The sequence below is a fragment of the Trachinotus anak genome, unplaced genomic scaffold (assembly GCF_046630095.1).
Source record: "Trachinotus anak isolate AG129_WGS33_773 ecotype Australia unplaced genomic scaffold, CSIRO_AGI_Tana_v1 ptg000012l, whole genome shotgun sequence".
NCBI classification, from domain to species: domain Eukaryota; kingdom Metazoa; phylum Chordata; class Actinopteri; order Carangiformes; family Carangidae; genus Trachinotus; species Trachinotus anak.
Genome location: NW_027273863.1, coordinates 2,554,731 through 2,578,814, shown reverse-complemented (window position 1 = coordinate 2,578,814; position 24,084 = coordinate 2,554,731). Strand labels below are relative to the sequence as shown.

The 24,084-nt window shown below is 44.5% G+C and overlaps 2 protein-coding genes across 3 annotated transcripts in view; one reads left to right on the top strand and one right to left on the bottom strand.

Moving 5' to 3' along the window:
* Positions 1-134: 134 nt before the first annotated feature.
* Positions 135-9,778, top strand: tgs1 (trimethylguanosine synthase 1). The gene is made up of 15 exons (XM_071491435.1): positions 135-380; positions 509-576; positions 669-787; positions 887-968; positions 1,212-1,295; positions 2,436-2,885; positions 3,111-3,243; positions 4,232-4,318; positions 4,443-4,581; positions 5,469-5,805; positions 5,943-6,107; positions 7,448-7,594; positions 7,844-8,062; positions 9,143-9,219; positions 9,437-9,778. The coding sequence occupies exons 1-15, from the start codon at positions 259-261 to the stop codon at positions 9,551-9,553; spliced, it is 2,346 nt and encodes a 781-aa protein (XP_071347536.1). The 5' UTR covers positions 135-258; the 3' UTR covers positions 9,554-9,778.
* A 3,396-nt stretch (positions 9,779-13,174) lies between these two features.
* cntnap2b (contactin associated protein 2b) overlaps positions 13,175-24,084 on the bottom strand; it is a 32,999-nt gene continuing 22,089 nt past the window's right edge. For both annotated transcript variants that reach the window (XM_071491539.1, XM_071491540.1), the window contains exons 18-25: positions 22,163-22,381; positions 20,318-20,554; positions 19,941-20,174; positions 19,708-19,841; positions 18,659-18,752; positions 17,221-17,451; positions 17,052-17,126; positions 13,175-15,287 (exon numbers count right to left, since the gene is read on the bottom strand). In XM_071491539.1, coding sequence (XP_071347640.1) covers positions 15,088-15,287; positions 17,052-17,126; positions 17,221-17,451; positions 18,659-18,752; positions 19,708-19,841; positions 19,941-20,174; positions 20,318-20,554; positions 22,163-22,381 — 1,424 coding nt within the window. In that variant the 3' untranslated portion in view covers positions 13,175-15,087. The remainder of the gene's footprint in view (positions 15,288-17,051; positions 17,127-17,220; positions 17,452-18,658; positions 18,753-19,707; positions 19,842-19,940; positions 20,175-20,317; positions 20,555-22,162; positions 22,382-24,084) is intronic.

Sequence of the window (24,084 nt, the reverse complement as noted above, 5' to 3'; positions counted from 1 at the left end):
ATATTTTATAATCCAACATTATGAGTATAGGCCAAATTGACATATAGTAAATGCAATGTAGGAAGTCCAATAACATAAGTCCAACACCAATAGCAACAGCGCTTTTATTCTGAAAAGACAGAAACCGGAAGTGCCGTCATTGCATTCGCCTACTGACGTGAGTGTGGTATTGAAGCGCGTCCATGCTGGTCCCGACACAGACGGGACCGGTGTGTGAACTTACTGTTGTCGCTGCAGAGGCAGAGGGGCCCGGAGGCAATGATGATGCTGGAGAGGAGCAGGGTGACAGTGGTGGCGGATCTGTTCTTCCGCAGGAGGCACACTGAGGAGGAGCAGGAGGAGGAGAGGATTCACTGTCTCTGCTCCAGAGCCTTCGTACAGTGAGTCTCTCTCCTCCCTCTCTGATGATGGACATGTTTTTAACCTTTAGACACCTCTACTGTAGAGTATAGCAGCTGGAGCTGTGGAGTTTCTTCCTCATTTGTCTGTGTTGTCTTCCTCTGTCCAGGGATCGAGAGCTGTATCGCTCTGATAACAGACTGCTGACCTTTGACCCGACAGCTCCTGCAGACCGAGGTGTGTTACAGCATCTCAGCATGTTTAATATCAGAGGGTGAGTGAAGTCAATGAAGACTGTATTTAAAATATGCTTTTCCCTTAATTCACAGAATCAGGTGATGAAGAGGAGGAAGAGGAGGCTGAGGAGGCACTGGATGAAGAGGCTCAGCTGATGGCCAGCATGGGTCTGCCTCTGGCCTTCATCAGCTCATCAGCCCGGAGGAGAGCGGTAAGTCTCTGTGGTGTGATGATGGTTGACTTCACTTCATGAGATAATGAACCTGAAATGTTCTGCTGCTGAACAAGGCTGCTTTTGGTCATGTGACAGCGGAGGAGGTCGAACAGGATGCACTGGGCAGAACCTGATGAAGAGGAGGAGGATGAAGATGAGCTGCAGGTTGACGACGAAGGTAATCATTATTCACATAGAACAGGTTAGAGAGGAGCTTCCGTCTGTGGTTTGTCTCAAGAGTTTTGTCAGTTTCGTCAATCCTGAAGTCTGAGTCTCTTCCTGCCGGAAACCAATCAGAAACATCAGTGAAACCGCTTCTTAAAACCCACTTTTATTTTTAATGCTTTTGTGAATGGATTTGATTGTATTTATGTGTCTGTTATTACATGTGCTGTCATTTGATGCCGCCCTGTGATTTCAGACCCAGCTGATGTGAAGGAGGTGAGTGATCCACCAGAGGAAGGAACAGGAGGGACCCAGGATACCGGCTGGGAAAACTATTGGGGTGAGCAGAAGGAAGTGGAAACACCTGTACAAAGCTGTAGTTTTCTCTCTGACTGTTCACTGATGTAACAATATGAATCTAAAGCTAATTTAACACCCAATGAAAATGACTCAGTACCTCACTTGGAGAGCAAACAGATACAGTGTCTCGTTCTGCACAAGGTTAAAGATCCTGTCAGACCTCATTACCATAGAGGGGATGTGGGTCCAAAAGTCTGTTCACTCCAATGGGAGAAGTAAACATGACCACAGTCTATGTTGCTTTCTCCCTACAGTCACTAAAATAAATGTTGGATTCATCTTCAGAACATTCTGACATCAAAATGTCACTTTACAGACGATGGATGAGGAGAAAATGAACTTTATTCAGACCTGTCTCTGTCCCGGACTCACTCTGAGATCTGGAAACAGAAAACTCTTCTCTCTGTTGGTTCTGGTTTCACTGCTGCAGACGCCACTTTCCAACCTGATGAACAGAAGTTCAGAGGGATTTATGCATGAAACCATGAATTAAAAGTTACAACTGAAATAAAATGTGTTTCTCTGCTTAATAAAACTATTACAGAGTGTTATTTGACTGATATGATCTTGTACTGGGTTGATCAGATATCAAGCTAGTGGATAAAAAAGTGGCAAAACATTTGTGCAAAAATTCAAACTGTATCTTGTGTTGTGTTGTTGTTTATAGTGTTGTATTATTTTGACGCTTTGTGCAGCAACAGGCTGAAATAAGAGGAGCAACGTATCTGTTGTTTCTCTCCCAGAGGTTCAGACAAGTCAGTCTGGATCAGGTCAGGTATTAATATTAACCACTGTCACATTTATCCCAGCTGCACAGTGTCTTTTTGCTCCGTCCACTTAGGAGACAGGAAGTGTGAACCATTTCATTTTATATCTCAGAGTGAGGAAACAGAATACTCTCAGTTCACATAATCCTGTAGAAATTCATTCACATGTCGTGTAACAAAGGTCAAAGGTCATGTTTTAATTCAGGAATGTTGCAAGTTGTGAATCGAAGCCCCTGTTTTTATACCTGACACTCAGGTTTGCTGAGTACTGTCACTGTATGACGCCAGGTGGTTGTACATGGGATTGAACACCTCAGATATTAAATAGTGCCTCCATCTGTTTCCACCTGCAGCTCAGCAGGGTGAAGCTCTGCTGTGGAGCAGCTGGGTGGAGAAACATCCAGAGGCGGAGCTGCTGTCTGCAGGAGATCCAGGAGCAGCCGTCGCTCCCTGGGACAACTCAGAGACCAAGGCTCTGTGGGACAAACACACCGCAGACACCTACTACTACTACTGGGAGCAGTATTCATACTGGGCAGCGCAGGGCTGGACTGCTGATCAGTCTGTGTGTACGGGTGGAGAAGCAGCAGCAGAGGTGAGAGACACAGAGACGGACGGACAGACTGGAGCTGAAGGAGTGAAGGCTCTTCGTGTACTGTTTGGACAGAGGTGCTCGTTAGAGTCAGCAGGGAGCTGTGTGAAGGAAAGGGTGGAGCTCCGTGGCTCCGACGACCCCTCTGATGGTGGAGATGACCGCAAAAGACCTGCTGCCTCCTCACAGCAGGACACAGCCACACACACAGGTGACACCTGTCAGATCAAGCCTCAGCTCATCAACACCAGCTGTTTTCACATCCATATCAACCTTATGATCCAAGCCTGGAGCACAGTTGTAATATTTATCCCTTTAATTCAATTCATTAATTGAATATCACATATTATAGTTGCCGTAATAGTTTTTGAATAATACAAATTAATTTAATGTGTATTTGTAGTTTTCTGTAAATCTCTTGTATGTTTTGACTCAGATTCCCAGCATGCTGCTGGCAGCTCTAACAGACAGTATGGCTCAACGGACAACAGGTCAAATAGAGAGGATGAAGATGATGATGATGATGATGACAAACCTCCAGGAGGAAGACATGCTAAAGTCAAACGCAGGTAAGTCACCATATGTTTTTTTTCAGCGCCGATATTGATTATCATAGATCACAGAGACTGATAACTGATATTTGAAACTGATACGACAACACAAACCCACAGCTGCATGAAGTCGTCCCCCGCCCCCTCGTTTCATGTCTCTCTACACTGTCCTGTCTGATAAAGGTGTAAACTGCAGCTCACACAGGAAGTTGGGCTGTGCAGCTGCGAATCAATAACTAGTGTAACATTAGCCGTTAGCGATGTCAGCAAAACGACACCAGTTTGACAGCATGTGACAGGGTTAAGTGTTCAGTATGAGAGGCTTTAAGGTGGAGGGCTGGCACTAGTGTTAGTAGGAACTGTTACTTCCTCTGAGATTTATTTATTTGAATGACTAAGAGTCAGATTAGATAGAAGAAAGACTCCATCATGAATCTGTCTCTGTTTTATAAAGGCTTTGACCTGAACCATACAGTGGTATCGGATCAGTACTGAGTATCAGCCGAGACACAGGTTCAGTATCAGGTCATCTCTAGTCATCAGTTGTCTTGGTTACTAATAATCGATCTGTAGCAGCCCTGAAGAAACCATATCAGTCGACCCCGATCTGATGGCTTTTTCTCGTTACCATAGTTACCAGATTATACTTGAAACTAGGTAACAAGCATGTCTGTGGAGACAGTGTTCACATCATGTGAGTGTTAAAACAGTCTTGGCTCACTGGTCCTGATGAGAGCTCCTCCACTGAGGTGAAGAACATCACAATCATAGCTTTGAAGGGATATCACATGTAGTTACAGTTTCCTCATGTCTGTAGTGTGATTCCAGATTCCCATGATCCTCAGATCCACACGTGTCAGGTGCAGGAATTAAGTTTGAAGTCTGTGAATTTAGTGTCTCACAGGAAACAGGAAAATAAACATCGATAAGAAAATGGGCTGAACGTGTGGAGGAGACGTGGATGTGAAAATGTTCGTCATGTGTCAGTCTCTCTGTTCGTCTGCAGTCATGAACTGGATGTGGAGGAGAGCCCACAGCTGACACCGGAGGAGGCCTGGACTAAACTGGGTCTCAAACACAACCCAGACCCCCGGTGAGTCTGAGCCGCTCATCCAGCATCAATTTCATGTGAGCCAGTCAAACAGAGCGATATGTATGTGTGTATGTGAGGTGTCAGGGTGTGGGTCTCTGGATGAGGTTGTGTGTCTGTGTCCCAGGTTCAACAGTGTGGTGAGCTTCAAGGGCGGCGCTGGCCAGAGGCAGCGGTGGAACAAGAGGGCGGTTGGCAAACACACCAGGTTCTCAGAGACAGGAAGTGACGACACACAGCCACAGATCAGCTCCTGCCTCCACAAGGTACCACCTGTAACTGTAACACCTGTAACAGAGGACAGACCTGGTCCAGGTTTGATTTGTAATCGGTGTGCACAAAAGAAAAAGACACAATAACAACATTTTGTAATTGGTTGGTTCTTTATTTAAGTGTCTCGTTGCCCAGGAGACGCTGAACAATAACAAATCCACAAATCATCAGAAGCACGTCAACAAACTTGTGAAGTACAAATCAAGTCATTCAGTTATATTGAAGGACACAGTGTCTCTGTCTCCTACAAACCTCACCAAAACAAGTCTCCACCTTAAAACACCAACTCGACACATCAGCATCAGAAGACGAAAACACATCAGGGATCTTCAGCTGGATCTTATCAAACAAATGGATTCAGTTTACAGAGGGCAGTGGAAGAAACGTCTTCATATCTGCCAGTGGTGAAGTAGCAGTTCTACCTTCATATTCTCTGTAAATGTAATTTATACACGGGTCTGTACAGTAATCATCTTTAATTTGGATGTCATTTCTACATTTTGGCTTCTTTCAAATTTCCTGTTTCCATTCTTCTTTATAAACCTTACATATTTTTTCTGTTTAACTTGGTTTATATTAAACTGCAAGTTATTCCTAAAGATGAAATTCAGATCAGCCTCTGAGTCCGAGGACGACCATGAACTTGGTCCCAGTCAAACACCGTCCTCCAAACTGCTCAGAGATCCACCAGAGTCATGACACATTTTTAAAGTTTAGTTCAACTTGATTTCATCACATTAAATCACCTGGTCTGTGTTGTCATGGAGATGAGACATGAGGCAGCTGAGAACAGATGGTTTATCAGTGGCAGGGATAATTGATTGATTATTGTGAATGCTACGTAGAAGACTAATTAATGGAGGCTGTGTTTACCTCACAGGTTCAAAACTTCCTGAAGAAGAACCAGTTAGAGACACAGAGGAGTCCAGGTGACCAGCTGGGAGGAAGAAGTTCACAGGAGCCTGAGGATGGTCCTCCATATCTGAGAGAGGAGGAGGAGAGGAGGAGGGAGATGAAGAGTGATGAGGAGGAAGACATTTCTAATTCTCTGTCCAGTTCAGATGCAGACAGGAGGAAGGAGCCTCAGCCCATCACCTCCTTCACCTCTGCTCCTGAGACTGAGGAGGATGAGGAGGAGGAGGAGGAGCCTGGCAGACAGTTAACATGTCTAGAAGTCCCTGATTTCCTCCTTTCTGATGCACCTGAACACAACAGTGGTGAGCACAGGATTTATCACATGATAGCAGATGTGTGTTTGTAGACAAACGTGAGAGTCCTGGGACAGCTGGGGCAGTCTAATGAGAAACTGTGTGTGTGTGTGTGTGTGTGTGTGTGTGTGTGTGTGTATGTGTAGAGATGAGTGTGAAAGATGGGAAGAGGCCAAAGAAGAAGAAGAGGAAGCGCAGGAGGAAGCAGCAGGTCCCAGCAGAGATGGCAGCAGAGCCGGACCTGGCTAAATACTGGGCTCAGCGCTACAGACTCTTCTCCCGCTTCGACGAGGGGATCAGGCTGGACCGAGGTGAGTCTGCCGTCAGCTCCGCGTCAGACATCTCTGAGAATGTTTGTGCCAAAATGAATCCATTTCCAGTACCTCCAGTGAGGGAGGGGAGAGAGTCTGAAACTAGAGGACGTAAGATCTATACTGACTCCTACCTACAGGGAATCAGCTACCTGCGCACATCTAAGATGCAGGGTTCTATCACAGCACAAAGGGCAGCTGTCATTTTCCTGTCCAGCAGCCATGTTGTTTAAATAACAAATACACTGTCCCACCTGAGTGTTCACAGGTGTGTTGGTCCTCACATGAGGTGTGGTCAGGAGCATGGTTGGTAGAAAGTGATCAAAACAAATCTTAGTTAAGATTTCCTTAAGTCTGAGTTAAGGTTTCCTTGGTTGCACAAAACACCCTTAAGTCCTCTTTTTAAGGTCGCCGTAAAATATTCGCTTAAGTATTGAAGGTTTTCTCTTTATCTTAGTCTTGTACTTAAAGAGTCATTTAAATGTGATAAATGAGGAACATAAACAGAAGAGTGTTTCAGATCTGAACCATGAGAACCTGGTTCTCCATCACAGATCTGACCTCAGGTCAGTTTATGACGTGTCTGACCGTCTACAGTTGGATCACTGCACTGTCCTCTCTACAGCACTGTGTCACATGATCTTTCTAGTCAGGTGGGTCAGGTGTAGTCCAGGTGTTTCCTGTCCTCAGATCAGCGATGTGCTGGGTCACATGATCAGAGGTGTGTGTCCTTTACCAGCTTCATTAAAGTGAGTACAAACAAACTGTCTCCATGGAAACAGCAGAATTTTACTTTTTTAAATAACTTAACTTTTTTCCTTAACTAAGGAAACCTTCTAAGAGATTCTGTACAACACCCTGAATCCCTCAGTTAAGGAGAAATTAAACCTTAAGTGTCACTCTTAAGTAGAAAACTTGTTTTGTGTCACCGGGCCCTGGTCTGAAGTCAGTGTCGCAGTTTCACTGTTGTTTTAATGGCTCATTATTAGAGAGAGAAATATGCACCTACACAGGCGAGCGCACAACGTGCACACACACTGCTACACACAAACAGTGTGATGAAGATGCTCCTCAGATGTGTGGATCAGTCCAGTGAAACATTATAACACAGCCTCAGAGGTCGGAGTGATCTCTGTGGTCTGTGGTGTGTCGCTGCCGTGTGTCATGATGATGTCATGATGATGTCTGTTGGTCACGAACGAGGCTCTGCAGAGAAGCTTCCTGTTTCCTGTTCATCAGCCAAAATGTCTTCACACCTGTCACAACACTCACCTGACACTGTGTTTGTGTGTGTGTGTGTGTGTGTGTGTGTGTGTTGGTGTTTGTTTGTGTGTGTGTAGAGGGCTGGTTCTCTGTGACTCCGGAGAGGATCGCTGAACACATTGCCCTCAGGGTGGAGCATGGCCTCCGTGGCTGCCAGCTGGTCGTAGATGCCTTCTGTGGTGTGGGAGGCAACGCCATCCAGTTCGCCCTCACTGGGAAGAGAGGTAAGCCTAATGAGAGTGTGTGTGTGTGTGTGTGTGTGGTATCACTGTATAATATCATTAATGAAACCAGACATTAGGATGAACAGTAAACCAGGTGGATCAGGACTTTCCGCCCCAGGTTCTCACCCTGACTCTCCAGTGAGTCCTGACAAGAGTCTGTCACATGTTCCAGTCTCTGTGCAGGTGTTACAGGTCAGTGTTCCTCCTGTTTTGTGTCTGTTGTGTGTCTGTTGTGTGCCGAACCTTCAGTCCTGGCTGTCGATATCGACCCGGTGCGGTTGGACTTGGCGCGGCATAACGCTGCAGTTTACGGCGTGGCCGATCAGATTGACTTCCTGCAAGGCGACTTCCTGCAGCTGGCGTCCCGTCTCCGTGGCGATGTGGTCTTCCTGTCACCGCCTTGGGGGGGACCAAACTACCTGACTGCTGAGGTGTTTGACATCAGGACCATGATGGAGCCTGATGGATATCCTTTGATGTAGACTGTAACCCAGTCTGTGGTTTCTAATCTAATCCACACAATATATTTTATTTGAACAGGAACATAAACCAAATGATCCACCGGTCTGGATGCCTCTGACCTCGGCAAGTGAAACACTGCTGTTCAGCTCCTCTATAGATTTAACTCACAGTCCTCAGTGAGGATTAAAAGCCTGCAGGTTTATAAATGAAGCCGTCAGTGTTTCTGACTCTGACCCCTCACTGTGTCTCTGTGGAGATTCTGAAATCAGCTGCTGAGTTTTAGGCTGACTCTGCTCACACTGAGGAGAAACCATGTGATTATTTCATATGGAGTCTCTGTGTCCACTTGCACGTGCACAGAAAAATAACATGACAGATGTTATGAATAGTAGGCCACAGACTGAACTAACCACCTGAACGTATCACAGCTGCAGGAAGTGAAACAATAATTTGGGTCAGGAATCTGACTCCATCCCAGGCCACACTCATGCTAACATCAGGCCGCTAATGCTGCAGGCTAGCCCTGTTTGTGGATGTCACAGGTACCAGACTGTTCAACATACCCAGATTACAAAATACTAAAGTTTGTGACTGACCAATAAATATGAAGAAAAATTTGTTATAAATATTTTAAAATCATTTTAGTATCTGCAGGTTATTCCAGGAGGAAGTGGAGGCTGCACGTGGACTGTACAGTCATAACAGGTGTGAGCTGTAATTATGTCTAGAAGTTCCGACCGCTCATCAACACCGGATCATTGTTATTGATTATTGATGATCAGTGCAGACAGACAGAGCTGTGGACACACAGTGCAGCTGCAGCAGCTCAGTGAGGTGGAGTCATACACAGGTGAGATGACGGAGAGGTCCATCGGCTCTGTTATTACACCTGCTCAGGCTGACTGTTCAGGTCCCTGGGAAATGACTCAGTGACCCCATCGCCCTCTGTACAGCCTCAGAACACCATGAACACCCCCACCCCACTCCCCACCCCCGACCTCTCCTCTGCATCTACTCTCTGCATGTTTTTTTAAATTGACTGTGTTTCTATGAATCTATAGTTTTCATCCTTAACAGTTTCCACATTTGAGATTTTCCATCGAGCCAAACTGATCTCAGACAACATCGTGTACTTCCTGCCTCGCAACGCTGACATGGATCAGGTCTGTGTGTTCACTGTGTGTGTGTGTGTGTGTGTGAGTGTGAGGGGTTAACAGGTCATTAGTCGTTATCATTAACACTGTGACAGATGCCAAAGGTCAAAGCTGATAATTTAAAATATCTCACTGTTACATTACAATCTATGTTAGAACATCTCTGGACCTGTAACCATAACAAACACCTGTCAGGTAACACATTCCCCTCCCTGTCTCTACGCAGGTGGCGTCCCTGGCTGGTCCAGGAGGGAGGGTGGAGGTGGAACAGAACCTTCTCAACAACAAGCTGAAGACAGTCACAGCTTACTTTGGCAGCTTGATAAACTCAGAGGGTTCCTGAGCCTGCGAGGAGGTCCTTCCTCCACCAATCAGAGAACAGGACGTATCACCTGTTACTCACCTCATGGATCATTCAAGCACTAAGAAGCAGTTTAGTTAAAGTGGGATTGAAGCAGAGGATCACAGGTTTTGTTCGAGCAGTTTATAATCCCTCTGAGAGTTTTACAGCTTTTCATATTTTATCCTTTTTTATTGTACACATCAACCAATAAATGTTTTTCAGATAGTTGTGTTTGTGCTCAACATGTCACTACACTGGATTCAGGATCAGAATCATTCTCAGGATCAGGATCATTCTCAGGATCAGAATCAGAATAAGAATCAGGATCAGGATCAGGTTTCTCTGATCAGGTTGAACAACAACAGAAGGAGGTTAACCCTGGATCACATGATGAGATGCCACCTTGAAAAATATTGTATGTAATTGTACATTGCCGTTATCCTCAGGGGAGGCAAACCAGGCAAATGCTTGGGGCCCCCACAGGGAAACAGGCCCCAAATAACCCCTCATTTTTCAATGACAACTATAAGCCCCTTAAACCTCTCATAAAGACACTATACAGTCTTCAGGCCTCCGATGATGTGTTGCAGTTAGTGTCAACCCATTGCCTGCATGTGAGGCATTTAGGGCACATTAGTAAATTGTGGTGTCTGGTAATAGTCTGCACGCGAATCTGGATTGCAGTCAGATTAAATGAACTAAATGGATCAAATGCATTTATTTTTAAAGGCAATAAAAAAATTATGGTAAGTAATTTAATAATTCCCATAAGGTTGCTGTCAGCACCATGAACCATCTCTGATGTATCATTGTACTCTGAACCCTGACAATGACTTACAGACAGAAACTAGAAACTGCACAGGAGTGACTGAGGAATTAAGGGCATGACTGGTGCAGAACCTGGCTGTCCTGGTTCTGATCTGCTTCAGGGAGGAGGGAAAAGAAAAGAGGAAGGTAAAGAGATTGTTCCCAGGGTCAGATGGTCAGCCTGTGATTCCTGATGCAGTGTGTCTGAGGTCCCAGCACCATCACGCCTTCCCATGATAAAGAAACTTTTCCAGCTGTCTTATAAAGAAAAGTCTTTGTAGTGTTGACATCCCGATTTATAGAGGAGTTCTCCACCTGTTGAACTTCCTGATAATGTGCGACTGAAGGTGGAGGCTGCTGCTGTGTCTCATGTCAATTCAACACTGAACTCCAGGTTGTTGGCTGCTCCACCAGGGATGAGACTTCACACTGTGTCATCACCTCCACCAAGGAGGTTTTGTTTTCACCCATGTCTGTCTGTCTGTCTGCAGGATTACATAAAAACTACTGGACTGATTGGTTCAGTGCTGATGTGATTAAAGGGGTGAAATCAGGAATTTTTTTGTCACTTTCTTCAACATTGTGAGAACATTTTTCTACATTTTCATCAATTTCTTAGGAAATAATATTTGAAATTTCATGTATAAAAATCTGACATATTGATGGTGTTAAGATCTCTGAGTTTGTCTAGTTTGGTGCAGCTCCAGATCCTTATCTGGATCTCACAGGTTAGTCCTCCTAATGTGGCAGAATGAAACAGTTTAACAGACCAGCAGTGGGATATACAGTCCACATCCCTGTGGGGGACCAGAGTTAATGACCTCTGACCACCTGCTTCCTTGTCTGAGATCCACCAACATACGGACTCCTGTAATAGACATCACCTACTCAGGAGGTTCCTGATCAGATCATTAATTAAACATGGAGGCAGAGCAGGATGTGATGGGGGACGACGCAGTGGGACTGAGACCTTATAATGTGTGATTTCCTTTCCACAGACCTTATCTATCATTATAGTTAGTTAGTACAGTTAGAGTTAAGTTAGTTGTCAAGCTTGTTTTTCTGTAATTCATACTTGGATTCTTTAATATCTTTATTAAACCAGGGTTTATTGTTGAGTCCAGATCATCATGTGTCCCAGTAGACAGAGGACAGTCACTCGACCTATCTGTGTTCAGAGGGGACCACTGCTGATGATACTCTGGACATGAGAAGGACCACGTTGTGGTCTGATTCTCTCACCATGAGTAACACAGAGACATTGGTCAGCTGGTTTGTCTTCTCTTAAGATTTCTTTTTGTAGATCAGAACCTTGTCACATGCACTGAAACCACAGGATGAGGATAAAGAACAACTCTGACCCAGGTGAGGGTTTGGCAAAAATCAAAGTCCAGCAGACAGGTGGTCGGTTCAGTAAAGGAGGGTGGACTGAGGTGAGGTCAACAACAGAACAATGGCCACACACTAGGAAACGACTACACTGGGAAAGAAGACTGGAATGTTTGACACGAGGGATGAAGACGAACTGGCAACAGGGGAAGTAAGAAGAATCCACCATGAGAGGGACAACAATGAGACACAGGTGAAACACATCAGGGCGGGGCAGACGATCACAACAGTGTGAAACACATGAGGGCAGGAAGTGAATATGAAACGAGAGTTTGTGATATCAAAATAAAACAGGTGAATGTTACAGGTAAACGTGTTGGAGCTGAAAATGCTGCAGTAACACTGAACCCCTCCCTCCTCGCTCTGCTCTCTGTCCTCTTGACTCTACTGAGCTACACACACATTCAAACCTGAGTTGTAGCAGCCTCGACAGGAAGCAGCTGACACGAAATGATGAAGGGTTCTGCTCTAAAAAACTGTGAGAAGAAACATGAAAACATGACTGGACATGACTACACCTGAACTACTGCGAACATAGAAGAAGAAGTGTAAAAATATTACACAAGTTTCTGAAAGACACACAAAAACTCAAACATCATAAACATCTACATCTGCAAGATGTAGTGATGTAATTTCAGGGTGTTCTACTAAAACAAACTCCTACAGAATTGATCAAATTGATCAGATTAGGTCAGTCTAATCTTAAGATCTTAGTGATGCTGAATTCTGAAGCTTTTGAACGGCCTGAAAGTTGAACGACAGGAAGTTGTTTGAAATCCAGCTCAGTGTCCAGAATTGCCCAAATGTCTACATGCCAGTGTTTGGTTATACTCATAGCACCCGCTTGCGGCGACAGGAAGTGTAATGTTTTCCAATTCAATGTACCACCTTCAAACTTGGTCAGAAAAAGCTTCAGACCTCAATGATGCTTCAGTGTGAAAATGGTCAGATTTCATTGGACGATGCGGTCATGGTGGTGAGGTGAATTTCAGTGTTTCGCCACGAAACAGGAAGTTGTCAGAAATCAAATCTATACTGCTCAATCTGCTTGAAACTTCATGTTAGATGACAGTCTCACACTGAAGACATCTGCATTCTGATACGACATCATAATCATAGCACCACCGACTGAAAACAGGAAGTAACCCTTTAGTGACAATCATCATTTGATTTACATGAAATCTTCATGGTCTGGTTTACACTTGATGCACAGGAGCATGATGCATATTGGCTCCTCCCTGTGGCCCCGAGGCGTGTGACAGTGTGAGGGCCCGCTCAAGGCTCAAAGCTTTAATTTACTACCTCTCCTGCAATATGTGCGTCTCCTCTCTGACTCTGGAGCTGCAGGATCCAGATCTGATACTGTTGTATTTAATTGTAGTCGATTCAAGATGTGTGTGCTCAAAAATCTAACGTGAGCCAGTGTAAGATTTGTTCTCATATTTTACTTAGGAAGCATCTTTTTTTTCAAGACAATGAGAAAAGCACAAAGAATGAGAAACCAGCTATAAAAACAACAACAGTTTGGCAAAGTTTATACATATAACATGAAGAAAAAGCAACGTGATGCTACAGTGGCTTATCAACAGAAGTGTGTGTGTCATTCAGTGTCAAACAGCATGCCACTACACTGCAGTGCAGTCAAAAGAATACAAATGCAATACAATCAAATGTCAGGATGTAAGCTGTAGTTTCATATGTGGGTAACAAACATTCTCTTCCAGAAGCTCAGGTTCTTAAAGGACAGATATGAGAAGGGTCCTGAACTCAGAGTCCTGTCAGTCCACCTTAAGAGTCAGACTGGAGTTTGTGTAACTGCCCCCCCCCCCCCCCCAATCAGGAAGAAGCTGGTCTCAGTCCTCAGAAGAGAAAACCTCAGAGAAACCAATCAAACCCTGGTGAATGTCTCTACTGTGTTAGAAATGAAAAGACTGTGTGGAGCTCTGAAGTTTTAACTCCTACCTGACGCTGATTTATTCTGGACATTCTGGGAAGTTTGTAGTTTGTTTATTTTTAGCAGAATTACACAAGCTGATCAGAGTCTGTCTCTCTGTGTTAGCCCAGCGGAGCTGTTGGGTTTCAGTTTCACTTGTACAGATCTCACCGTGTCTTTGGTCTGGACTGAGACTAGTTACCTTTTCCTCTTGCTGACCATTATGGCTGACTGCTGTGTCAACAGACTGGACGCTGCTCTGCTGTCAGTCAGTGACCAGATCCTCAGATCTGTCACATCATATACCTCAACACTGTTCTGAGTGCAAGTCCAGATAATTATCCATAGCTGTAGAACAACACAGATAACACAGATAGTCATCTCAAATATATTTTGTTTCTAATATCATTATAATGTTTTTTTGTTCTAATGGTGTTTCCTATTTCTGTCACATTTCAGACTTTTCTAAATCCAGCTGACTCTCACTGAAACAACAGGAACAGCAGTGTCCCTTTAGCATTAGCTCTCACAAACCAGTGAGTGGAGCTCTGGTGGACTGACAGGACTGGGTTCATTCTTCAACAGTTAAACTCACCCTGAACTCATTTGGCAGCAAAAACAGTAAAAACCAAAGATTGATTAATCATTAAGACACTGTCAGATATGTAGATGCAAAAATAAATACAAGTGTGATGTTTTCCTTTTTCTCCTGCTTCTTAGTCCAAATGATGCAGACGTCATGGCTACATCACCAAGCCAGCACACACACACACACACTAACACACAAACTCTTGAGGCTAGAAACTAAAATAAATAGAAAATAAGGCAAATAATTAAAGATGAAATTGAATATTAAAGTTAATGAGCGTTGCTACAGATGTGGAGGATTATTGGGATTAATGGATTAATAATTATTACCATTAATGCACCTTTGCCTAATCTGAAATACCAGCACATCGTATGGAGGCATAAAGATATGAACCTATAGAAATAAATAAAGTATGAAAAAATATATGACTTAAATAAGAATAGATAAATAAATTGCACAAGTTCAACTGAAAGCAAATTAAAAAAAAATTATATATATACACATATAAAAACTCACTCACTCATCAGGGCACTGTCCTCTCCACCATCTGAAGCCTGTCATCCTGTCACACTGTCTGTTGTAAATAAAGTTAAAACAAACCACTCCACACCTCCACGTGGGCTCTGCCAGGCAGTGCTGCGCCCTGTGCTTTAAAACCCACGGTGTCCACTGTCCAGAAAGTTTTGAAATAAACCTCGGCACATTCTCCAGGTTCCCGAGGGGGGTGGGAGGGGGCGGGGGGGGGGTCACCTCACTACTACTCCCTATGCTTAGAAAACTAACATACATCCTAACGTCAGGTGTCCGTGTTCAGCCTCAGATGAACCACTCCTTCTTGCTCTCATCGATGGTCTCGGTGAAGGCTGGGTCGTTGACGATGATCGCCGCGTCGGCGCAGTCTGCTGACTCCGCCCCCTTGGCCTCGTTGGTGTGGTAGGAGCCTTTATGACGGAACATGTGACGGATCACAAACACCATGATGCAGAGGACGGTGAAGATCACCATGGAGATGATGCCTGGAAAACAAAACAGAGGAGCAGTGACGGGTGCTGTCTGCTGTTAGTACCTCACAGACCTGATCAAAGACCATCAGAGATGATCCAGACTCTGCTTGGATCCACTCAGGTATGAGACACAGGATGCTACCAGATCTGATCAGACTGAGTTTAATGTGGACCCAGCTCCAACAGGAACCTGAGTGTGGTCTTGAACTGAGTGGACCCGTGAAGACGTCTGATAAAACACAAGGTAACGGTGAAGACTGAAGAAATCAGAAAACAATACAACGAGCAGAGGTGACTGACCCCTTCCATCAGTCTACGCTCCATAGTGACAACGAGAAAGACTGTGTGAAAACCTGAATTATCAGTGACATCAGTTCTCAGACCCTTTACTCAGGACCGTGACCACAGCCTCCAGTCTTCAAGCTTTGCACATCTGGATTTGAGGATTTTCTGCTGTTCTTCTCTCAGACCCTCTCAACCTCAGTCCAGCTGGATGTGGACCACATACAGACATTTTCAGGTCTCTTCAGATGATGGATTGGTTTCAGGACTCTGGCTGGGCCACTCATATCACGGTGAAGGAGAAGATCTGCTGTCAGGACACTGAATTATTGGCAGTCGGTCTTAGATCTTACTATGTACTGAGGGAGTTCTCTCACATCGCCGCCATTGTTGTTTACATTCAACCACGCCTGCAGTCGCCTGTGACGTCATTCATGAGACTGTTGAGAGGCTACAGATTTTAATCATATGAACCTCCTGCTCCTTGTTCTGGTACCTGGCTGAGAAATGACTATAGACTGGTGGCCCTCACATCAGACATCATGAAGACCTGGAGCAGCTGCTTCTCCACCTTCTGAGGCCACAGGTTGAACAGCACTAGACCCCTACAATTTGTTACAGGAACATGTTGGAGTGGATGATCCGTCCTCTACATGCTCCATCAGGCCCATTCTTACTTAAATGAGCCAGGTGGTTATGTGATGATTCTGTACATTGATTTTTCAAGTGAATTTAACACCATCCAACCCCCTCAAAGACAACCTAGAACAGAAGGGGGTGTGGATTACCTCACAAGACGACCTGGCTGGTAACTGTGTCTCAGGGACAGTAGTGAGCAGCACTGGGGCTCTCCGGGGGACTTTGGCTCCAGTCCTGTTCACCCTGTATACATTGGACTTTGAATACAACTCAGAGTCTCCAGATCCAGAAATACTCAGATGACACAGCTGTTGTGGCGTGGATCAGGAATGGGCAGGAAGCAGAGTACAAGGATCTGATGATGGCCTTCAGTGAAGGAGCCACAAGAACTTTCTCCTACTGAACCTCCAAGACCAAGGAGATGGTCTCTGACTTTTACAGGTCTAGGCCCACACTTCAGCCAGTCAGAGTTAGAGGGAAGGACATTGAGGTGGTGCACACTTATAGATACCTCGGTGTGCACCTGGACAGTAAACTGGACTGGTCCCTGAACACAGAGGCCATCTACAGGAAGGGGCGGAGCCAGCTATTCTCCCTCAGGAAGCTCAGGTTTTTTGACGTCTGCAGTGTTTTATCAGTCAGTGGTGGAGAGTGTCCTCCTCTCTGCTGCAGTCTGCTGGAGCAGCAGAAGAACACAAGGAGACTGGACCAGCTGGCAGTGTAAGATGTACCTACCTACCTATCTATCTAATGTGTGCTCCCTCCAGACTGTCCAGACTGAAGGGTCTCTGCTGGTGTCTGCTCTCTACAGGCCTGGTCCCAGCTGCAGCTCTAACACTTTTAAACAACATTTACCTCCAATGATGGCAGAGTTGCGATCCACTCCATCACCACTGTCTTTGTCCTCACTGAGGGGGAAAACGGCTCCAGCTGTGGACAATGCAAACATCTGTTACCTGTCTGAATTCTGACATAAACATTTTTATTTGAGACATCCTAGTGTTCTTTGAAACTGTGTCTTTACCAGCCTCCATGTGCCAGGGGTCACTGGCCGAGGTCATGGGGGAGATGGTGAGGGGCGTGGCTCCACAGTTGGACGGGACCAGAATCCCATGGGTGGTGACGGGCGCCGCCAGGCCTGAGCGCAACGCAGCTTTCAGCGGTGCCACGCTGTTGAACTGGACTCTTGACAGACAGCCCACGAAGCCTGGCGTGTTGTAGCGCTCGATCAGGATGGGGTCAATCTGTCCGGTCTCTACAGGACAGAGCCGATCCACACTTTTGTTTATATCATCATTCATCAAGCAAAAACACATAAACAGCTTCAAATGATCCTTTACATTATTAGAAAAATGTATTTTACTGTACGTAAAATAATTAGAGTTCAACAAAGCTACTGTAAAAGATGGAAGAGGTTCATCTCTCAGCTCGGATAATGAGTTGATGACAGTGAGTCTACACAACTTTATATGACACAAGTGTGAGAAAGTGTAGAATAAATTTGGTTGAACGAAAAAATTTCATGGTTTAATTTTAGAAACACCGAGATATTCAAGTGTAAATTAAAATAAAAACAGCACTGAATAACTTCTTTAACCTTCTTTTAACCTATGGAGCTGAGTCCAGCAGCCTGCTGTATGCTACACATTATTGGTACAGGGTACCCCAAGTCCAGACTCCTGAGGTCTGGAGGACTATTTGCAGTTCACGTTCCACCTCCTATCAGCAGCTCAGCACGGCACAGGTGACGCTTCAACACACCTGTACCTGACTGAGCTGAGTCAAAATCATCTAAACTCAAATCTCCATGAACACAAACTGAATAGAGTGAGTGTAGTGACAGATTTTTTCATATTCAATCCGTAATATATATAAAATATCTAATGGAATTCAACATGAACCACACTGCCTCTGTTCATTTTCATTTTTGAAATGTGGGTGTGTATAAGAGGCCCACAGAGTAGCACTGCTGTCAAACTGTCTAGGAAATCACAGATTTATCTGGCTTGATCTTCTCAGACTGACTAGGAGCAGCAAAATGTTACATTTCAACTCAGCAGAGCCACCAGTAAATGACCAAAGGGCTGCAGAGAGAACACTTTTCTCTATCTGGACGATGGTGCACACTGACCAGCTGGTACTCAGTGAGCTGCTGATATGACCTCACATCTCCGAAAAGCAAATGTCCAAACAGGCGTTACTTGGATAAACTGACAAATGTTCAGAATCTGACTGATCACTTTCATTTATCAGAACTTTACTAAGTCATATAATAACAGTCCCAGCATGAAACTTGTTACAGCTTTGAGCCTGCATCAGAATCTGGGGTACTGCTGTCTCAAGTTCACACAAGTCTTGTCCTGATGCACCCTCTAACAGCCATTTCCCCACAAAGCTGTCCAGATCCCACAGGTAAAGTAAAACAAGCCCACCCACACACGTCCACTCATCTACACACTAACCAAAGACCTTCCCGAGAAAGATGCTTTTGACCGAGTTGAACTGGGTGTCGGAGGCCTCAGGCAGGGTGTAGGTGGACACTGGGTAGTGGTCCAGCTGGAGAACAGACAGAGGAACAGTGAAAAGTTCAGATGGTAAAGTTTTAATTTGTCTAGGTTTTGATCTGACAACATGACAACAGTTCAACCACAGTGAGCAGGTTTAACTGGAACTACTTCTTCAGTAGAAAGTAGTAAACTATTCAAAGTTCAAAGAACTCAAGCTGTGAACCAATTCAGGGGCCACATCCTTTAGTCAACAAAGGCGTGGCCCTTCATAGTCGTCGTAGACCACGAAGCCCGGACCAAAATGAGGCAGTCTGGTCTATGGAGGATTTTTGCTTTCGGTCACCAGCCCTTACTTAAAACTGGGCTCCTGTTGCCTACAGCGTAGATAAACATGTAATTTCCTATTACAAAAACTTGAGGTTTGAAGGCCCTTGGTTAAACAATTGTACCATTAGCTGTTGAACTGAGCTGAGACCCAATACTTTCTGTCACTGTTGTTTGTTTTCAATACTGTCACGCAATGAATCTTGGAATAGGTTGAGCCCAGGAAAGAAGGACGGATTTGAAGGAGCCTTTGAAATGGGAGAGCCTAGTCACACTGCTGAACCGATCTTCAAACGCAGCCTCTAAAGGATGTGGCCCCTGAACTGAGACACAGCTTCAGTCTTTAAATTAATTCTTCCATTCTCTCTGTACCTTCTTCCTGTTTCCTCAGACTATTAAAATAAATTACAATCTGTCAAACGTCAAACAAAAGAGTTATTTGCTGAAAATTACTCCACCAAAAAATCACTAACTGTTGATACCTTTCTCTGTGTGCGTGTCGTTACATTCAGTAAACAAGATACATGATATTAATCAGACAGAGCCAGGCTAGCTGTTTCCCCCTGCTTCCAGTCTTTATCCTAAGCTAAGCTAACCACAGCCTGTTTCCTACATTTGTGCAGTGGGCAGCGTTTGGTGTAACATGCTCAGGTCCTGCAGCAGTGGCAGGACGTACTAACCTGTAGTCGTATCTCTCTTAAGTTCCTTGTGATGTTGACAGAGTGCGGCTGTCCATTGGCTACGTTCCGGTGGTCGATGTCTATGGTGTAAGGTTCTGTCAGCCCCCCAAGGCTGTACCGGATCTGGAGAGTGCCTGGACACACACACGTACACACACAGGATAACAATGCGATGGCAGTTCATAACATTTGTCTCTTCAGAAATAAGTAGGACTGGATGTTGATGGGCCCACCGTTATGCCTGAGCACCACAGCCAGGTAGTCCTGAGTCCTGGAACTGATGTAGACCAGGATGCTGGGGGTGTTGGAGGTGCTGAAGCTGAACACCAGCTCCTCCTGAGTCAGGTTGGCCTCACTAGGAACACTGACAGCTGATAGGCTCTTCACTTCCCGCAATGCAAAAGGCCCTGCCTCCAATGGGAAGTCATAACGCACCAAGGTTCCTGTCTCAAAGTAGCCACCAACATCTAACACACATACAGACACAGAAACAGCAGAAGAAGAAAGGTGTTGATCGTTCTTTGCAGCATCTGAGCCAATGAAAGATGACATCATCTAATTGACTTGCTGTAATATGATCAGATTATCTTGCTCGGCGTTGAGGTCGTACCATCCGTGCAGAAGGCTCCATCGAACGCTGTGAGGGAGCAGTCGCAGGAGTACCCGTTGTACTGCTCCACACACTTCCCTCCGTTCCTGCAGTGCATCCCGTAGCTGCTGCAGTGGCCCTGGCAACCCGGACTCACCCCTGGAGTCACCTTTGCCCTCTCATCCAGGTCAAAGGTCACACCATTTATCCTCAGAGCCCGCATGCAGCCCAGGAAACCTCTCTGACCACTCGAGGCACCTGTGAAATGGAAGTGTAACCTTAGTGGTGAAGTGTACAGCTGATTCATCAGGTGTTTTAGTCATAATGATACAGGTGCACAAGTCAGACACTTCTGTCACTGTTCATACACTCACACCAACATCAGCTTCCTCTGACGCCCTCACCTCTCTAGTAAGATTTACTATTTGCTACATAGCTAACATTAGCATGAAAAGCTGTTTATGTAATACTCTTGCAGAGAGCTCCTGCCAACGCATTGTTGCATTTACAATGTAGGAGGTTATAATACATCCTCTGAGCAGCTACCTCTTCAGGACAGACTGGATGACACACTGACTTGGTATCGGAAAGTGACGAGGCCGGAGCTAGCAGGTTAGAATGCTAACTTCAACAGAAGAAAAGAAGTGATAGAAATAGAAACAAAACAAGAGATAAGACTCTGGAGACAGATGTTGGTGAATAAAGGAATGAAGTTTGATGCTGAACTGACATTTCTTATAGACTACATTTGGGCGATATCCAAAATTTAATATCTCGATACAGTCCAGCCTAAATATTGTGATGTACGACGTTATTGTGGGAGGCAATAATATCATGTATCATATGCCACAAAACAAAAGGTGAAATTTTTATGTGTAACATGCCAAAGTACAATGTACAGTGAGCAAAGCAGTGATTGTTTTTTTATATATATATATATTATGAAAAAATATTGCAAATGGAAGGAAAAATTGCAATATTCATATCACTGAATATTGGCCCAAGCCTATTCTGGACTGATAACAGCTGTTAATGCTAACATTGGCTATGTAGCGATAGCAAAACTTACAAAGAGCTCCTTTAATGTTCATGTATGTATGTTAAAGGGTGGGGTGAGGGTGGGGGGGTGTCTAACTGTAAAACCATTTGTTATAAATGGTCAGTTTGTTAAAATATGTGTCTCAGCAGTAACACACCTGGTTACTACAGTAGCAGTAGCATCATCACATCATATACTGACCAATGGAGGAGGCAGGAACAAACATTGTTCTGCTGCTGTCTGACTGTATAGAACCACAGAGAGTGCCTGAGCTGATTGGATGAGTCATATCTAACTCTACACTGTGGACATCGTAATCCCGGACATCCATATGGTTCAGCTGTACATTAAATACAATGAAGCTACAGGAGCTTCACAGAGTTCACTGATTTTAATATCTAGTAAATTATAAATGTTGTCTATATGAGCTCATAAAATATTGATCAGAATAACATCATGTCATTTTGAACCTGGACTGGTGTTTGTGTTGTATCCTCTCACTGCAAGAAGCACTGTATGCACGTCATCATTATGACCACATGTATACATTCAGATGTTGTATACAGCAGCACAGATACAAACACATCTGTCTGCCTGAGTCTCCTCCTGATCCTGGTACTCCAGCATCCAGTTCCTCTGATCCTGATCTGATCTCTGAGGCCCTGTTTGCTTTCCTCAACCATGTCACCTCCACCTTTCTGTGCTCTGCCCGGTGTCCTCACAACTCCTCCTCTCATCATTAAGTCAGGAAGTCACATGACCATTTATGTATTTATGACATTACATGTACAGTACATCAGGTGTGTGTGTGTGTGTGTGTGTCTTACCAACATATAGCTCACTGTAGAACTCCAGTTTTGTGTGTCCCTGTGGGGGGGTGGGCCTGACCTCTCTGTACTGTCCGTTAAGCTGCAGCACCGCCTCCTTGATGTTCTTCTCAGCCTCCACTCGATGCCACTGGTCATCGTTCAGAGGCACCGGCGAGCGAACGCTGAGCTCCACCCGTTCACTGCCCATGTCGAAGGAGAAGACGACCACCGAGCCTCCTGGGATAAAAATCAGAAACAGTTTAAGTTCCAACCTTGATTTCTGCTTTTGTTTGGAATTACACGCATTATTTCCCCAGGTTTTTCAGACAACATGATGTAACTGTGACATCACCCACAGGTTTGTGAAGAGCGTCTATGAAGCTCAGAGTGAGCTGCTCCACCATCGCCATCTTGGCAGTGCCTGCCTCTGCCTCTAACTCCCAGCTAATCCAAAAATGGGCAAAGAGGTGGGGGATGTGTAGAGCTGAGACTTTGGTGCATGCCTGTTTATGGCAAACATAAATTCACCCACCTCATCCAACTCAAAGAGGCCACGCCCTCAATTCTACATAATGTTAGTCGTTAATAAAATGGAAACAGGTGAGTTCTATAAAATTCAGCCCTGTATTCATGTTTTAAACCCGGATGCTGACGCTTGGGAGGAACAAATAAAACCTTATTCTGAGTGAACTAATGTGGTTATATATTTAGTCAGTTAATAAAGTTAACCTGGTTAAATATAAACATGCTCCTGTTTGACTAGAACAGGAGGTTAAATTAAAATAAGGTCTTCTTAGAGTTCCGGTCACTGACGTACACCTCACACCGAAGCTCCTCATGTACTGAGCTTAAAAATCTTAATTCTAAAACAAAGCACAGACCAGTGACATGCGGTTAGGGGAGGCAGGAGAGGCCGTGCCTCACCTGTCATCATGGAAAGAAAAAAATGTAAAATGAAAAAAATAATTAAATGGTTATATTTATCCAGTGATTTGCACTATAAAGTTATTTTTTATCTAACTTCACCAGTGTTAGATTTATTTATTTTTTTGTAATTCAAAATCGCTGAATTTTCACATTTACTGTTCAAATTCTGAGAAGAGAAGTGCGGCGAGGCAGCAGTCAGATTAGCCTCACCATGGATTGCGCAATGACTCGGCTAACTGTGCTGGCATGCCATGCAGTGAGACCCTATTGCTGTCTCTCTGTATGTCGCTATTAAAATGTTCAAACACTTTTGCTATATGAACTAAATTTCCATAGTTTAGCAGATGTATTTAATGTACAGCGTTTTTTTGTCAACAACTGTATGTGTGTAATAGGGTTGTCACCAATTCGATACCAACACGCAAAAATACATCGATACCTGCTTTTTTCTGGAACCGTCAGAACCGAATATTCAACTTTTCCCGCGGCGAGCCGTGTCGATTCTTGGCGGAAGTGACGGGGGCAGTGTCCGCGTGTGAGCAGCACAGAGCAGTCAGCGGCGCTGAAGAAGAAAACCTGAGCCAATAACAATGGCTTCAGCAGGTGGGAGTGGAAGCACAACACGTCGGCTCCGTGACGAAACAGGTACGAAGAGTCGCGAGTGGAAATATTTTGCATTGGAGGCGGATGAATACGGAGCAATTCTAGACACAAACAGGCCGACATGCAAACAGTGCCTGGTGTTAGAGGTTTTAGTTATGTGAGATCAGGCTCCACACCACTGTTGTTTAGTTATTTATCTGCATATTTATAAGAAGAATATTGTTTGTTTTATATACTTGAAGGCTCCATGCCACTGCTGTTCTTTTTTGAATGTAAATAGTTGAATATTGTTGTTATTTATTACCATAAAGCACAGTATTGCTTGTTTTGATAGTGGTATTAAATACTTGACAGTTTAAAGCAGTTTTCAATAAATTAGTGATAGTGATTTAAAAGTACATGGGTTTTAA

What these genes read in the sequence shown, in the direction of transcription:
- tgs1 (XM_071491435.1), top strand. Translation starts at nt 259, where the DNA reads ATGATGATGCTGGAGAGGAGCAGGGTGACAGTGGTGGCGGATCTGTTC. An exon ending in CGGCTGGGAAAACTATTGGG is followed by an intron (nt 1,296 to 2,435) that starts GTGAGCAGAAGG and finishes TTCCACCTGCAG; the next exon opens with CTCAGCAGGGTGAAGCTCTG. An exon ending in CATGCTAAAGTCAAACGCAG is followed by an intron (nt 3,244 to 4,231) that starts GTAAGTCACCAT and finishes GTTCGTCTGCAG; the next exon opens with TCATGAACTGGATGTGGAGG.